The 18,289-nt window shown below is 49.2% G+C and overlaps 1 protein-coding gene across 1 annotated transcript in view; it reads left to right on the top strand.

Moving 5' to 3' along the window:
- The first annotated feature begins 6,869 nt into the window (after positions 1–6,869).
- Positions 6,870–18,289, top strand: part of MRPS26 (mitochondrial ribosomal protein S26) — a 187,456-nt gene continuing 176,036 nt past the window's right edge. Inside the window, exon 1 of the mRNA XM_069632521.1 lies at positions 6,870–7,197. Coding sequence (XP_069488622.1) covers positions 6,965–7,197 — 233 coding nt within the window. The 5' untranslated portion in view covers positions 6,870–6,964. The remainder of the gene's footprint in view (positions 7,198–18,289) is intronic.

Raw genomic sequence — 18,289 nt, 5'->3', positions numbered from 1 at the left:
GTTTAGGATATTTCTTCTCTGTGAAAGATAGTGAGCTAAAGACTCTGGGTAAGGCTCTTGTAACCAGGACTCATGTCTGGCAGAGAGTCTCCCAGGACCCCCCTTGTTATTTGCGGATTGGAGTCCAGCCATAGCACTCAGTATCAGGGGGGGGTTGGCCTGGATGTGTTGAGCGCTAGTATCAGCGGGGAGTGATCAGAGACAGAGATTCCTCTGGGAAGTTGGTATGCCTCATGTGTGCTATGTATGTCAGTTAACGGAATGAGGAAATAGTCTAATCTTGACGTGGCGTGTGCCCCATAATGTTGGACGTGTCATTGGTGAGTAGTGGGGATAACAGGGTGGGTGGCGCATAGATTGCCAGCAACGCGATGGATTGTTCCCAGAGTGTGCCTGTGGTGTATACATATCTACCGCCCGTGTCTTGAGTGACGGTATTAAGATGGAAGGGAAGCCTCTTGTGTACTAGTATCATGACCCCTCAGGATCCCATGGTGAAGCCGACATGCAATGCGAGCCTGTAGTTGGTACGTTTGAATAGGGTGCAATTGGTACCTGCCAGGTGGGTTGCAGAGAAGAAAACTATATCCGGGGCGTGCCTGTTTAGGTATTGCATGACAAGTCGACGTTTGACTCTTTTACCAAGGCCATTGACATTCCATGTCATAAACTTAAGGACCCTGGGGGTACTAGAGGCTGGGCTACGTGTTGCCATGATCATATGTGGCAGGGAAAGTGTGTGCTAGAGGAAGTGGCTTGGCAGGTTTCACTAGATTTTGTTTGGGTGTCACTGCGCTCTTGTCTGTCTTTGGTATGTACTGTGTTTGATGAAACCGTTTCTAATCTAAACTAAACAAACCCATAACCCCCACCCTATACTCCTCCCAACTAGAAGTATCGGTCGCCCGAACAACAAAACTTTCAGTTGTCAACCGGACAACTTACATATACTGAACTAAACAATAGCTCAGATAGCTACCCCTGCAGCGCGTGGTTTGGGGGGGTGCTACTTTCCGTGCTGTAAAGAGAGAGAGAAGCACGGCCAGAACAGGGCAAGTGGGGAAAGAGAGGGGGTGAATAGAAAAGGTGGGGAGGCCTCTGCGTAACCGCATTGTGTAAGCATGATATGATAGGTTATTTATAACACGCTTGATACCCAGAGGTTTCTAAACGCGGTCCCGGGGATCGAACCTGTGTTGCTCCTTGTCATCTTGCTTCCCAGGCGGGCACGTTGCCGCTGAGCTATCCTCTCAAGCATGTCACGCTCTGTGTGAGGTATCAGGGTTCTTCTGCGGGACCGAATAGAGTGCTGCTTTCTACTCACAGTTCAATCGTGGGCTTCGCTAGGGATCAAGGTGGGGATCAGCCACTTATGTCTTCTGATGGGTCCTGTGCTGGTGGACGCAGTGGGGCAGTCGCTGGGCAACCGTTGGCCCGGGGTTTCTGCCCCTGTTGCTTCGCGATGTCGCCCAGTCCCCGTCTATATGCTGCTCGGCCCAGCGCCACGCTTCTTTGGCGTCGTTGAAGTGGACTGTTGTTCCTCTATGGTAGATCTTGAGCTGCGCAGGGAAATGCAGACTGTATTTTACTCCTAGTGTTTGAAGTTGTCTTTTAAGCTGGTCTAAAGATTGTCTAGCCTTTTGTACTTCGCGTGTGTGGTCAGGGAAAAAGGCAATTTTTGAACCGTTGAAGGTGATTGAGCCTTTAGCACGAGCCCGCTGCAGCAATGCATCTCGGTCTCTGTAGTTTAAAAATCTCGCTATTACGGTTCGTGGCGGAGCATCTGGTACTGGCCGTCCCGTGGGCATACAGTGTGCTCTTTCAATGGAGAAAAACTTAGAGAAGGAGTCCGGATAAAACAGATCTGTGAGCCATTGTTCGAGAAAGAGTTCCATGCAAGGGCCTTCCCGTTTTTCGGGTATGCCGAGTATGCGCACATTGTTGCGCCTGGATCTCCCTTCTCCTTCCTCAATTCTGTCTTCCAGGGACTTGAGCTTGGCTGTGACTCCTTGGAGCTGCTATTGCACATTTGTTAGGCTGTCCTCTGCGTTTGAGAGGCTTTGTTTGGCCTCTCCAGTACGTGATGTCAATTTTTGTAGGTCATGCCTGAGGAGAAAGACATATAGACTTATCACATCCATCTTCTACTCCATCGATGTGCGGGAATCCGCTATTGCGGCCATGACGTCCTTCAAAGAGAGCATATGTTCTGGCTCTGTTTCCACGTGTTCCGTTGGTTGCGACTCCTGAGATTGTGCTAGAGATACAGTGTATTGATCTATTCTGTTTTGTATGGCAGGTTTTTTTAATCTGTCTTTACCCATGTTTGCTACCAGGTCTCGCCGCTGGGCAGGAGCGCTTTTGGTATGGTGCTCACTGATCTTGCAGGATGGGGGACCGTGTGATTTGGTCCAGGGTCTCCTGGCGTTTGATGCTCTGCCTCCTCGTTGAGCCTCTGGCAGTAGTCCTGTTCTGTTGGGGGATTCGCCATGGCCACGCACCTCAGCAAGGCACCCCGCGATCTGCTTCACCAGGCACAGAAGGTGCGCTGCACAGTTTCGCCCTGCTGCCCTTGGTAGCTAGCGGTGCTGCTGTGGTGTCTTGGCTGGTTAGGGTTGTATCCGGAGTCGCATTCAGTATGCTGGGTCTCTCCTGGTACCCGCTGTTTTGCCCTTGCCCGCTCCCTGTCGTGGTCAGGGCCTGGGGCGGTGTCCCTCTGCGCTTCGGGCTGTGTGGTGTTAGATTACGGGTCTGGATTATGCTAGCCCTTTGGCTCCGGGTTCGTGGATCTCCTGGCCTTCCGCGTGATCAGCCGTCTGTTATTCAGGGTGGCGTAAGTGCTGTTGTCGCCCGGGTGGCCTTGCGTTTACTTAGTTCCCCCCGGGTGGAGCTGTTTGGGTAGAGAGGATTCGCTAACAGCAAGCTCAGTAAGCTGTGCACCGCCGGTCCCCCATTCGCCCACTTAGGCTAGTGTGTGCTCCGGTTGGGCAGGGAGGCTTGCGCAGCGCCTCCCAGGTGGGCTCCTGGTTGATAAAGGGGCTCTGTCCCCAAACCTGATGTGTGCTTTTGCCGCGTTACCACACGGGTCTTCCAGTTTTCATGCTGGGCCGCACTCACCCTCGTTGCTTGAGGGGCTGTGCGGTTGGACGGTTTATGGAAGCGAGCCGGGCGCAGGCGGAAATGAGCTTGCCGGCTCCACGCGTGATACACGATGCAGGCCTTCAGCACACCCTCTCTTAGTATTATGTGGGCTACTGGGAGGGAGTGTTGCACGGGCACCCCAGGGGGCACTCACTGGGCAATCAGCATGGCCGCGCCTCTCCTTCCCCGTCAGTCCACCCTTGCTCCACGTGCTTCTTCGGCACCCGCCCTCGGCGAGCTTCAGTGGGACGGGGACAGCGCGGATGCCACAGGGCCGGAGCGCTCCCAGCGTCCAGCAGCACGGCTCATCCCGAGCCGGCTCACCCCTCGGAGGTGCCCGCCACGAGGCGCCCCAGTCCTGCCTTACGGGTAGTGGCCGCTGCTAATCCGCCAGAGGGGCACGCTGGTCTTTCTTTCCTTCTGCCGGGGATTTCTTGCCCAGATCGATCGTATGGCAGCCGTCCCTCCTCGCTGCAGGTGTCGGGCCTCTCTACAGCGCCACACTGCTCTCTGTGTTCCGCCCGCAGGCTAGGAAACCATTTTGGGGATGCTTGAATCGGTCTCCGCTCTGACTTTCACCTGCTCCCAATCTGCTTTCGCCTGGCCGATTCTTATCGTTCTTCGGTCGGGTGAAGCCCCAGGATGTCCGTCGCACGGGAGGAGTATTTGTTGGTCCTGTGAAGGTTTAGAACAGGTGATTTTGCCAGGATGTAAGCTGCGGTCACGGAGCGACAGAGACTCACGTCTGTCTCATTGCGCTGCTGGCCACGGCCCCCGCCCCCTGAAACCACTATCATAAATAGATCCCAGGAGTGTGTGTTTTGGGCAGGGAAAGGTTGAGAACGGGGGGGGTGGCACTAGGTATAAGCATGGCCATGGGCAGTCAAAGGATGGGTTAATAACCAAACAACATAAACAAGTGTTGTGTCCCTCCTCACATCCCATCTCTCATCCCATCTCTCTCCTAGATGTTCTCAAGTGCAATAGTTTCTTCTTATGGGTGTAGAGCCACCTAAATGCCAATACTGAAAACCCTATATGCAGCTCCAAAATGGCTAATTTCTCGTCACAGTGGCGTCTGGGCAGAATTCTCCCCCGAAACTTTCAATATCTGCTGGAGGGCAAAATTATGTTCTCACCCCCATTGCTCCAGAACAATAGGGCAGTTGGCACCTTTGCCCCCATATACTCTGCGTCAAAGCTTGTGTGGATTGTAAGCTCCTGTGATGTTAATAATAGTGGCCATAACCCAAAAGGTTAGGTAAAAAAGTCAAAAACAAACTTAACATTGCTGTGCTCACAAGTTTATCCTGGCCATGCGTGAGAAATCATCAAGTCTTGTTTTTGCTTGAAATTCTGGGACTTGCAGTTTTCCTTAAATCCAAATGGGTAGCAGGATCCAAAGGGGAAAATTGGGACTAGATGGCCTTGTCACCATGGTCACTATAAACTTGTGGGCTCAGTGCGTGTCATGCTGTAGTGCAGACTGCACGGACATATATAACTGGACAAATCTGACTAGTGTTCGGAGGCCACTCATTTAGTAATATGATTTCTCATGCTGATCTAGGTTAGACCATGCCAGAAAGCGCTTCATTGTGATCTGTTTAGGGCCATATATCAGGTGGCGTTATTTTCGGTGATGTCATCAGGTCAAAGGTGACATGAAGTAATTTCCTACGATATCATTATTCTAATGCCTATTTTGAAAATTAAAAAATCCTACATCTTTTTGGTCACAAAATGTTGGCAAGTATGTATTCCTTTAACATTTTATGAAGCCCTTGATCAGCGCTTCCCTGCATACCTGCCTAATCTTCGGGTTTTCCCCCAGAGACTTCAGGTTTTTAGCCATTTCTCCGGGGAAGACCCTGGAGTCCCTGGGTTATCGGGTCCTGTCCAATCCTCCATCTGATTGGCTACGAGCAGCTGTCTTTTCCCACCAATCGGACAGACGATTGGACGGGACCCGGCGTGAATGCTGTATTACCGCGTTTATTTTGCTTAAACTTTTATTCTTATTGGCCAACTTGCATTATGTTTTAGTCACCCCAAATTGAAGGGTGACTAAAACATCAGGCAAACTGGCCAAAAAGAATGAAAGCTGAAGCAAACAAAAAAAACGTGGAATGGCAGTATTCCTATTTTTTCAGCCAGTTTGCCAGGGCTCAAGTTGAGGGTACAAGCGGTTGGACGGAGTCCATCCACTTTTTTCAGAGTGTGGACTCGGTCCCCCCCCCCAGCTAAAATGAGAAACATTGAAGGTCCTCTTTGAATTCATGAATTAGCCGACCTCAGGGATCGAACCACAGCCATCAGGTTTGCAGGCTGAACACCTCACCAACGCACTATATAACCGCATGAAGAATAAGAAACTACTAAGCTGAAATGTCCCATTTCGGTAATGCAAGTTCAGGGAAAATCTTTGTATTGGTTCTTGAAGTTAAAAACATGCACACATGTTAACGTTTTCAAAAACATTGTTTGAAGAAAACATCCTCTCTTGGTTTTGTGTGAGTATTGCTTTTTTGGAAGGCGAATGCCATTCGTCCAAAGCAATTAGGTTGGTTATGGATGTCCTTGGACATTCACATGTATAGAATTCCATTGTAAAGTGCAAACTGCAAACGTGTTTCTAATGAGGGCTACAACTGCTGAGTTTACATTTTTGACAGGTGGGCGGGGACGTGTACAAATGGGCAGAGTCTTTTGTGACTGTGGGCGGGGCTTACATCTCAGGATGTTTGACTTTCAAATGTAGGCAGGTATGCTTCCCTGGCAGGAGCAAATAAAAGTAACCCTGATTTACAATTTTAAAAAACATCCTTTTCTGAGCCCCAGCAAATCCGGGGCTGCGGCAAAAACCCTAGTCTCCGGGTGAAACCCAGAGGTGAGGCAGGTTTGGTCTCCAGGCGAAACCGGGAGGTGAGGCAGGTATGGTCTCCGGGTGAAACCCGGAGGTGAGGCAGAGCGAGGCAGGTATGGTCTCCGGGTGAAACACGGAGGTAAGGTAGGTATCCGGGTGAAACCCGGAGGCGAGGCAGGTATGGTCTCCAAGTGAAACCCGGAGGTGAGGCAGGTATGGTCTCCGGGTGAAACCCGGAGGTGAGGCAGAGCGAGGCAGGTATGGTCTCCGGGTGAAACACGGAGGTAAGGCAGGTATCCGGGTGAAACCCGGAGGCGAGGCAGGTATGGTCTCCGGGTGAAACCCAGAGGTCAGGCAGGTATGGTCTCCAAGTGAAACACGGAGGTCAGGCAGGTATGGTCTCTGGGTGAAACACGGAGGTCAGGCAGGTTTGCTTGCTGCGGAACTGACCAGACCTTCCACAGTGAATGAACGGCCATCTTAAAATTTACAAGGACAGTTTATAGACAGTGGGGAGAAATCCCATGTAGCCACAGAGTTCAGCTTGGGTAGTACTTTGACATCGTTGGGCCAGGAAACATTGTTATATTAATAGAGGCAGTTTTTCGTCCTGTTGCACTTGGAGAGATAGCGCGGAGGCTCTCGTTATGGACGCAGTGAAAGTGGCGGCCATCTCGGAATGGGAAACGCAAAGGCCATTCCAAGATGGCCGCCATGTTGCAGGCAAGGGGACCGGCGTGCCGGCTCTCGTTATGGACGCAGTGAAAGTGGCGGCCATCTCGGAATGGGAAACGCAAAGGCCATCCCAAGATGGCCGCCATGTTGGAGGCAAGGGGACCGGCGTGCCGGCTTTCGTTATGGACGCAGTGAAAGTGGCGGCCATCTCGGAATGGGAAACGCAAAGGCCATCCCAAGATGGCCGCCTGACCCCTGGCGCGCCTCCACTGGAGCCTGATCATGGCGGCCTCCCGGTGCTTGGTGTCCGGTAACTCAGTGCTGCGGGCCGCTCCTTGCTTTCTCCGCTTGCGGCCCCCGCTCCTCGCCCAGTCCCGGGGCCGCAAGTCTCGCAGCGACCCTCCCGCCAAGTCCAAGGCTGGGCGCATCAAGCTGCCGCCCCCGGTGGACCCGGAGGAGCTGGTGGTGGTGCAGGGCCGCTACCTGCAGTACAAAGGCATGATGGCGGCGCTCAGGTGCGTGCGGGATGCGGGTCCAGCAGCACGTCTCTGTTCTAGGGTGGCTGGCTGGCTATCACGAGGCACTGGGCACAAGCACGTGTTGCACTCATTGCACTCATCCTGGGCACATGTTGCCACTGCAAACAGTGCCGTCATTTATGCTCCTTACCACCTGGCCACGCCGTTGCTTGCTTATCACAGGACCTCAGCCCATAGAAAAATGCAAGCTGTCTTTAAGACATTTTTATTTATGCCAGTAGCCATTTACAGCAGAAATGAACTCTCAGCAGACTGCTTAGGAGTACAACTTGCAGGTTAAAGTTTGATGTTACTTCTTGATGGAGCTAGCGCAAAGAGGTCCCAGAAGGATGTGTTTTGGGTGCAAATTTGCTAGGTCAGAAGAAGAAAATAAGCCCAGTGTACCTTGGAAATAAGCCTAAAACATGCAGACATGCAACCAAACAAGCCCAACTCAGGGTTATGATATGTTAAAAGGGTCTTATACCGTGCCCTGTTGCCTCCCGCGTGGTCTCTTGGCGCTCAGGTGGGTCTGTAATACAAGGAGGGTGGCGGGTATATTAGTAGAACAGAGCGGGGGAAAAGAACAAGAGCTGTGATGTGCTGTCGGCAGCTTCAATTTGGAGGAACTGGTCACTGAGCGTATTGTTATTCGGCTGGTAAACTCCAGGACTGATGTGTTCCCTGTGCACTGTCTGTCCGTGAGCTACACAGTTTCTGCATCTAGTTGAATTCCTTTCTGTGTGACAAGTTTCACACCTTCAGTGGTAAAATTAAGTGGGACACGTCGTCCTTCCCTGTTCCACCTTTGGCCCTCTATTGGGATGAGATGCACTTCTGGTCTCCAACCACCCTTCCAAGTTAGACTCCTCTCTTCTCCCCTACCCTCCACTCTGGTCCGGCCCGCTCCTTTTCTGTTGTGTGCATTTCATGGTGCACGAATGTTGCTCAGTCGTTTTCCTCCTGTTTGGAGCTGAAGAGCCAGGTTGTATTGCTATCGGGAGGGAGTTACAAAGATTTACGGCTATGCAAGAGAATGCTGATCCACCAAGTTTTTTAGGTTCCCGGCAACTGTCGTTGCTGGATTAACTGCTTGGAGTGCAGGTGAGTTGGAGACCCCTTCCCTTGTCCCTCCTCCTTTCACCCCTCTTGCTTTAATGTGTTTTGTCTCCCTGTTTTGTGCCGCGCTCCTCGTGTTGTCTCCTCCGCCAGCCTCGTTGTTCTGTTTCCCCTCCCCATAGCCTTCCCCCCTATAGGCTGCAGATCTCCTCATTGTACAGCCCCACAGGACAGCCCAGTGCCTGATCAGCCCCTGTGGCGAAGGGCAGCTCCTGACTGTTTGTCAGTGTTCGGCGGTGGAGCATGCAGAGCAACCGTCAGTCAGCTAGCAGCGACTGACAAGGTAAGAAAGGTGCGGGCAGGGTTCACAGCCGTTGCTGCTCCCTATTAAATGGTCCAACCTTTGTTACTTTTGTTACTCCGTTCACCAATGCTTTAGTCTGCTGTAGGTCGCCCACTATTTGCATGTTGCCCATCTCGGACACCTAGGCCCTTCCAGGTAACTTTCTTTGGTGTTTTGCTTTTTTCTGCTGCATGTGGAAACCTAGGGTTTTTCCCCGTGCCAGGAAATGTGCATCTAGGTGTTTTGCTTTTCTGCTGTATGTTTAAACCTAGGCTCTCCCTTTATCCTGGTCTTGTGCTATAGATGGGTGTATTGCTGTTGTGTTGAAGTTGCTTCGTGCTTCTCCCTCTCCAGCTTTCAGGCCTCCCTTGGCAACACTTTCCTCCTACTCTTTGTTCTCTCCCAAATCACCTGGTGAGGTCTTTGGACAGCCCGCTCTCTGAGATTTCTCATCCAACAGGTGTTCCCCCTGCTCCTCCTGAACTTCAAAGTCAACATCGCCTCTGTTGCTCCAGCCTTGGCGCAATCTGTGTTAGTTCCTTCCTGCCTCTCCTCTAGCACTCCCTTGTGCACCCTCCTCTAATTGCAATTGAATCTGTTCACTTGCACTTAATGTTCCCTTCTCCTCCCCCTCTTCCCTCATTTTTGTTACTGCACTTGCACGCTCCGAATTGTCTCACAACCTAGCCGGAACGTTGTTTGTTTTCTGCCTGTTCCTTCCCCTCCCATGTCTTGATAAGCTTTGAAACACCTTTTGGCTGTAGGTGCATTGTAATTTATAAATGTCCAATAAATAAATACAATCAGTGTTCTTGTTGGCTTGTAGATGGTGATTTTCTATTGTATGACTTCCGCTCCTTGGCTGTGGCTTGCTCTGTGTGTTATGCACATTGTTGCCTGATTGTTATGCTATTGTGGTTATTTCCCGCACAATTGGGCTACTTCACAGGAAATTACGGGAGAGTGCAGATTGGGGATTGTTGGTCTACTTTGCACGTCAATGCTTTCAAGAAATGTTTGTTCCTGTACTGTCTGCAGACGTGGGAGTGTAACACAAGCACTGGTACACATAACACCAGTGCGTTTTCATTTTGAAGTGCTTAGCTTTAATTTAAACAGTCCCAAAAAGTTAGACTAATTTAGATTCAGCGATGCTCCACCAAGCATTTCCCAAGTCCTGGGGCTGCAGTCGGCCTCTCCTAAGGAGCTCAGCATTTTCCCAAGTCAAGGCCTGGTGAGACAGACACACAGTGTAGCCTGGGGTTGCAGTCGACCCCTCTTAAGGAGCTCAGCATTTACCCAAGTCAAGGCCTAGTGAGACAGAATTTTTTATTTTTTTATTCTGCTGAATCTGTCACCCTTTCAATTTTTCAAAAGTATATAAATATACAGACGAGAGAACAATTTACAATTAAATATAGAGCTTATAAAAACAACCACACATGTTTCTGTTATCCAACTTAAACGCAATACAGTTCAATACCCAACCTACATTAGTCAAAATCATGATCAAAACTGGAAAAGAATCCATATTAACATGTAAATTAACTTACATTTAAAGCAAACAGTAATCTGATGGTAGCTATCTGGACGGCTGTTAGTTTAGTGCATAAAATGTGATACCAAAGTCCACCTGAATTCAAGATTTTAAATGCTTTTGTTTATAAGCGATCTTGGGGCATTCAGTAATTGCATGTTTTAGCGATTCTGCCTCTGTTGGCACCTTGCAATACCGACCTATGTTTTGAGACTTTGCAATGGTTCTCCGTCTTGCTAATATCTCGTCAGCCATAAATTGAGCCTGAATTGCAAAAAGGCATTCCTGAATGCTGGCCAGGGGAACTTTACCAGATAGGTCTCCAGCACGCAGAACTTTTTGTGAACGAAGGGATTATTAACATACCTTGAGCATGTTTGTCGAGTTTTAATCCAGTCCTATTTATACAGTTTTTGTTTGGCGGGTGTTGGATTATCTAGTAAGAGCTTTATAGGTTTATCAGCAGCTGACAGGGTGTAGTCAAAACTTCATTTTTCCACAGTTCTATAAACTTGTGACTCAAAGAAGTTAGATGGGTGGTTAGTATAAGTAATATCAGGTTCGATTTGGGAGCCATCGGGCATTTCCTATACAAGGAACACAGCTTCCATATGTAGATGTTGATGGCATGCCTAGTTCATGCCTGGTTATTGCCATTGGGGTAGGCCCAACACACGTTTCCAGAACATGCTCTCCGTTTTGAGCCAGAATGATTCTGGTAACCCAAACTATATCTGCACTATATCGAACTACGGGAACTACTTTTTGATTATAAAAGGACAGCACCGGTGCACAAGTACATTTCCCATGGAGTCGAGGCTGCAGAGTCAAGGCAGTCCGTGGCAGTCCGAGCCAGGACCGCTAGGGCCCCGACGTCCTGACAAGATGAATCGAGCGGCACATGCATCAGAATTAGAAACACACTGGCTAAGAAGCCAGAGAACCCGTAGTGAAGACAGCGGGCTCGAGCACCGTAGCCCTCATAAACACTTCTCAAGAAGTAAGAAAATACAAGACGAGCGGCCGCCTATCCCCCCCAACAGAAGCCTGAACCCTTGATAAACCTACAAAATCAAGGCGTTCGAGGGCCATTGGGGAGGTCGATTGAGGACCCCAAGTCGGAGGCCTCCAGCTTGCCTACCTTTCCGCAGGCGCACCGGCAAGCAGCAGAGCCCCACTCGGAAAAGCCGGCCCGTCACACAGCGACGGCGCCGCTGAGGGCAGCCAGGACGGAGAATGACAGGCCACCCGGGGCCGTCCCTCAACTCCTGGGGGGTTCGGAAGCGTTCGCTTGTCTGTCAGGCCTCGAGGAACAGGGGGGGTCACGGGATGCCGCCCTCAACTCTCGTATGGCCCTCCCTCAAGCCTCAAAGGGACTTGAACTAGCGACTCGAGTGCGAAGCACGGAGGAACAAAACCGAGCTGGGAAGGGCGCGAACTTTACAGCACCAGCGCACAGCCCGCCTTTGAACGGCCTGGATGCTGGCCCAGCTAGACCAACAGAAGACAACGAGCGGGGCAAGGAAACCCCGGAGACAATCCAGCTGCAGCCAGATACCACAAAGACGACGGATGGTTTGGGAGCGTCGGCTCGACCCCCAACTGCAACGTCTGGCAAAAGGGAACCCGGAGCAGACCGCCCACCTACAAAGCCCGACTTACCCACTGGCCCGGACGTGCCGGATCGACCTCCAACGATCATCGCAGGGGCGGGCACGCTGGCTCCTCCGATGAGACGTGTCCAGATTTCCCCGCTGCCGGAAAGCCTTGAAGACGGGGCTCTTCCCAAAGAGACAGCTGCAGAGCACGAAGTCTCTCCAGGCGTGGCGAACAGCCCCACAGGCAGCCACTTTGACCCAGAAGACGCCAGCGAAGAGGCAGCGGGCGAGAGCTCCCAGGCACGGTCAGGTCCTACAGGAGGGGGCTTGGGAGTTTATGGCCCCAGATGCGATGGAGGATGCGCTGTGTTAGCTCCAGCGGCGTCATCAGACTCACCCAAGAACTGCGAGCACTCTATCACACCTGAGACTGACAAGAGATCTGACCCCAAAAACGTGCTCAATAAAAACGCACCTTACGACGGGCCTAATAAAATCAAAATCGACCTGGAGATTCATCCTACAATAGCAAGAGAGGACTTAGTCAGCCCTCCCTCCAGCTTGGGAAACTTGGAAACAGCCTGGTCAGACGACGGTTCTTGTTCATTAATAGAGGATTTAGAAAACGAACCCATGTCAAATCAAAACTCAGCGCTTTTTCCAGACACCTCAAAGACAGCGCCAACGGAGTGCCCAGAGGAGGCCTCCTCACTAACTATTGACAGAAAGCCGCTCAAAGACCCAATCCCAAAGGAGAACAAACAAGCGCCGGAAAGGGAAGATAGATTCATCTCAGGAATTACAAATAAAATAAACCCTCCTATGCCCAAGACTACAAAGAATCATCAGCAGTTGGTTCCCACCAAGCGGAGCAAAGAGGCCCCGAAGCCCTTGGCGGGCACCTTGGACAAATTTTTTAGCAAACAAGGAAAAAGAAATCATAATGAGAAAAGTGAGATATCAGACGCAGAGCTTCTGGAGGGGTCCCTAGAGGAATCAGTTAATTTCAACTCTCCCGCTATTCCACTGAGACTTACTTTCAATGCACATAACCCGAACCCCAACACCTCGAGTCCTCAGCCGCTTACCAACAAAAGATGGCATTTTGGGAAACCGCCAGCTAAATCCACGGAACTTACATCAACAGAGCCTTCCGCACAGTCCTCTGCCTCATTATACAACCTCAACAAGGCAATTTTGCCCAAAGAAAATTCCTCACATGGGGGGGTGGCAGAAGCCACACCCTCAGTGGGAAAATCAGACAGTCTCGGTCCACCTCTTAGGATCTCAGAGCCAAACAACTCTAATTTAACGAGACCCATAACGCAACCCTTGCCATGCAAGCAAACACAAGCCACAGTTCATTCAGATCACTTGACAACGCTCAAAACGCCTATGACTAGGCGACAATCGGAAACTCAAACCTCTAAGCCATGTACGTCCAGCCCACAGCCAACGAACAGGAGACAAAGTGACACTGTGGGTAATTCAACAAAAGAAACTCCAAATAAAAAACCAGACTTAATGACGATAATGTCAGCTATCACCATAGCCCTAGCTCCATTTACAAAACTATACGAATCATTGAATGACTCTAAAGGACCAAGCATCACTGGCGGTACTGACCCAAACTAAACTCACGTTTTTAGAGGGATTCATCACTTCGAAAATGGAAAACAGGAAGACTTTAAAACACGCTTGCACTCAAACAATGGACCAACACTTCCGAAAAACGATAGCAGCTCAGTCTAAGACTAACTTCTTGCCGGAGAAAATATTCCACTTCAAAGCAGACACTGGCAAAACAATTGCCAACTCCAGTCTGGAGGATCACGTAAATACCTCAGCAGTGTCGACAGCCCCGGGCAAATGGAGCATTAAAACACCCCTCCTAAGTCTTAATCTCGAGCCAACAAAGAAAGCACAGGAGGGCCACACCAATGGAAACCAAAGCACTCTCAAATTCCCCAAACTTCAATCGAGCAAGAGCACAATAGAAAAAACCAATGGTTGCATCGTTAACGAGAAAGAACAAGATCTTAGAGCTCTCTCGGAAGACACACCTACGCTTTCGGCTCCAACAAAAAAAGTAAAAAGCGGTCCACCTGCGCTCCCTAAATCGGCTACGGCCAAATCTCAGATCTCGAATAAATCCTCACCATCGTCAGATAGAAAGTACATCAAAATCCGCACTAAACCACTGACCTCAAAATCCAGTCAGCAAAACAGTGACAGCCAAAACATCAACAGATCTCCCTCTACCACTGAAAGCGATCTAATGGAAGACGCTTTGGAACTTGTGTCACTTTGGCAGAACAAAGATCCAAACCTAGACAATAATCAGGGAGCCAAAAGAAAAACGGTGTCTTTTAAACGAAGCCAGGACAAAGACTCACCTCCAAAGAAAATCAGACAGTGGGAGTCTAAACCCCCCAGCACCACACAGGGGGGAAGGTGCGTCTTTGGCCGGGACCAAACTAAAACAGAGCTCGAAAAAACGGGAGGAAGACACCACAGTGAAACACAAGTCCACTCCCAATAGGTGGAAAACTAGAGTGCATTTGAAACAAAAAAGAGACTCCAGAGAACGTAGCCAAAAAAGGGAAAGCACTAGGAGGACTCCACTGAAATCCCGCGAGAGAGAATGGAAACGCCACGGCTTAATGAGAAATAATAGAACAACGGCAACGCGCTCCTTCTTTTTGCAGCCGAATTCTAAAGCAAAGCACAACCGGGTTCTAAACAGAACCGCCATATTGGACTTATTTCATCAAGTCCCGGCGCTTAGATCAGTAACATCAGACTGCCTAGACGTCATCGAATTTTCGGGCCCTCACAGCATAGACAGCGTGTACATCCACATATCTTCTGCTAGCACGAGACTCAAACTCAAGAAGGAGGCCAGAGCCCTTAAAAAATTAGGCTACTATTTGGAAGAATTATACAGCGACAGGGAGATCCCCAGTAATACACGGAGAGGATCAAAGGACCGAGACCTCATAACCACCAGAGATCGTACGCCCCAACACAAGACAGTTTCCCCTTCAAGAGAACGAGCCTCTCGCCACGCTTCTCGCAATTTTCACCCAGGAACAGAAACTTCACATAGGAGTGAAAGTAACACATCTGATGTTTCTCAAGACGAACCCCCAAGACACCGGATCTCCCACTATAGACCCTACAATAACCTTGAGGAAATCAGAACAGGGGGCCAGGAAGAACTGAGCCCTTTTAGCAACCAGCAAGGGAGGCCACCTAAGACTAGAAGAACCCTTATCTATAGAGACAGATGGGACCCACAGTCCACTCCAACTAACACCCAACAATGGCACAAAAGTGCCCGGAGTAGCACCAGGAGCGAACACAACGAAAAACAGAGTAATATGGTCTCGGATCGAGCCCCCAAGGGACCCCCGCAGAACTGGAAGTCATCAAAGGACCCAGCCGATTCCAGAAAAAGGTCAAGCGACCAATACACCCATTCACGGCTAAATCGTCATGACCTGGAAAAAAAAAAGATGGTCCTGGACGCCGGAAAGACTCTTCACAAAAACAAGAAGATAGCCACAAGTATACACGACGGGAGTCAAGGAAGAATCAGGTAACCCTCACCAGATGACAAACAAACTTAAAATGGGGTCGTGGAACACAAGAGGATTCGTTCACTTGACACTCAACTCAGATGTACAACTGGGGACCTTTGACCTTCTTTGCTTACAGGAGACTTGGCTTCTCAGGAAGCCAACAATAGATGGCTTCGAAATCGACTTCTCCCCAGCTACACAAGGAGCGTTGGGCAGGCCCTCCTCAGGTCTCCTGACAGCAGTCAGAATCTGTAGTGGCCTACATCTCAAACAAACAATACTATCTAATACGTCAATTCTGGCCTCCTTGGTATCAGAACAGAAACCTGGCGACTGGGAGAATAGAAACAAACCAACATCTTATCTAGTGATAAATACATACTGGAACCCAAAAGTCGTGAAAGAAACAGCCCTTCTCGAAATCATCGGCCAAACGATAGAGACATGCCTTAATACGATGACAATTGATCACATCATAGTATGCGGGGATTTAAATTCAACATTACCTAACATTGGCCTAACCACATCGAATTGCAATTCACACTCCACATTGGCTCCTACCGTCTCTTCAACAACTCGAGAATCTGACCGGAGAGGCAAGGGATGGGAACTGCTCATGGATGCACTAGATCTCCATAACCTCCACTATCTGATCTCGACCACACTAAACCAGACTCCAACTTGGGAACAAGGCTCACGTAACGCCTTTCTGGATCACATATACGTATCAAGAAATTTGCTCGCAATGATATCTGTATACGAAGTTATAAGAACTCAAAACAGTGACCACAACCTCCTGACGGCCTCATGGTCAGCCCCAGAAAGGAAATCGGAGGCAAACCGACAGGAAATGACTACTTCAATTCTTACTAATGGTGCAGGGACCAGACTAAGACTCTCTGATGAAGCAATAAGAACCATTACAAGGAACTTCGAAAGAACTATTGCGGTGCCAGGGGAAGCAAATCCACCTGACTACTATCCCCTGCTGATCCCATATCAACAACAAAGGAAAGCTCAATCTGCAGTAAAAAAAAAAAAAAAAAAAAAAAATCATATATACAATAAACCACTGGTGGAGAAAAGAAGGGAAATGAGAAGAATCTTACGCAAAGCGAAATCTTGCCCCTCAAAACAAACAGAGGAGGCAGCAATATCTGCGAAAAAGTCTTACAAAAACTGGCTTAAATCGCACCGTGCCATTTTGTACCAGGAAGACTCTGAGACTATGCTAAAGACCCTAAGTGGGAAACAATCTAAAACTTTCTGGGCCTTGATCAACCCGAAAGGAAATAACTCAAATGAGGCCCTAGCTAACTCAATCGGAGAGAATCACTGGAGATCATTCTTCTCGGATATGTTCGCCCCACCAAAGGGCAACACCCAAGAAACAATAAGGCCCAAAAAAAATCGATGGGACATTGAAAAGGATGAAAAGGAAATCTGCGAAAAAATAAGGAAACTGAACAACTCAAGGGCACCTGGACCCGACGGAATCTCTAACACGGATCTCAAAACGAACATCGAAGTATGGGGCGGACTCATAGCCCGAATATTCCAACAATGCGCGGACACCCAATCCATCCCGAAATCTTGGAAATCAGCAAACGTGGTCCCAATTTTCAAGAAAGGCGATAAAGGCAACCCAGCAAATTACCGCCCAATAGCCTTACTGGACACCATTGGGAAATTGTTTGGAGCCTTTCCTCTGGATAAATTCAAGAACTGGGCAGTCACTTCCGAACTACATGATGAATTTCAGACAGGATTTGTAAAAAACATCGGAACACTGGCTAACATAATGCTACTCAGTGTACTGAAAGCCAAGGTGCTAGAGGGACGACCAAAGATACACCTGGCGTTCATAGACCTCTCACACGCATTCGACACGGTGAATAGAGAGTGCCTCTGGACTAAATTGAGGACTGGGCACTGCCCGACATCAATCCTGAACCCAATCATGGAGCTGTACTCTGGAACATCCATGAGAGTCAGACTTAATGGAAAAGGACAACTTTCAGAGGAGATCAACACTTAGAGGCGTGAAACAAGGCTGCCCACTGGCCCCCGCACTGTACAACGCGTTCATTGGAGACTACCAACACTGGGACCCCACCATTAGAACATTTCCGCCTAGAATTGGAGGCGAAACGGTTGGCAGACTACTCTACGCCGACGATATCTTATTACTGGACCAAACTGCCATAGGGCTACAACGCAAACTCACTTCACTCGGAGAATATCTTGAGACCAATGATCTGATTCTAAACTCATCAAAAACAAAAATAATGATTCTGGAAAAATCCACCACACAAAAAGAAAAATCTAAATGGTTCTTGGCTGGAGAGAATTTGGAGAAAGTAAAATCATTCCGATACCTGGGAGTCACGATAAGCGCAAATCGCTTTGAAACCCCTATGCAGGAATCCTTGATAGCCAAGACCAAAATCATGATAACACAAGCCCGACTCATGGACAAAAAATACGGAAGATTCTCACTGAAACCAGTGTTGAACTTCTACACAGCGAAAGCGGTACCTGCTATCACCTACGGTGCAGAAGCGATGCCTATGATTCCAGAACGGACCTGGCAGAAGCTAGAAGGCTTATTTTGGAGGAAAATTCTAATGCTCCCAAATTCTACTCCGATGGCATCTATTCGCAGAGAAATCAACGTCATCTCTTTAAAAGGAAGAGCCAAGCTAAACATCTTAATGCTGAACCGGAAAATCAGACTATCCTCTGTGAAGATCTTCAAGTTTATAAAGGAAGAACTCAAAACAGGAGAGAATAACATCTTAGCCTCCTGGGAGCAAAGAAACACAGAAACCCTTGAGGAAATTGGAAGCTCATGGGAAGAATTAGAAAGCAACCCCGCTAAAACAGTAAAAAAAATTCAAACAAATGGACTGGATCAAAACGCTGGAAGAGGCCGCCAATTACAAACTGGCCGCGGACCTACCAGTCA

Source organism: Ambystoma mexicanum, chromosome 6q, assembly GCF_040938575.1.
Source record: "Ambystoma mexicanum isolate Mex_15411 chromosome 6q, UKY_AmexF1_1, whole genome shotgun sequence".
In the NCBI taxonomy this organism is placed as follows: Eukaryota; Metazoa; Chordata; class Amphibia; order Caudata; family Ambystomatidae; genus Ambystoma; species Ambystoma mexicanum.
The sequence above is the reverse complement of the archived record's forward strand: the minus strand, read 5'-3'. Positions and strand labels throughout refer to the sequence as shown.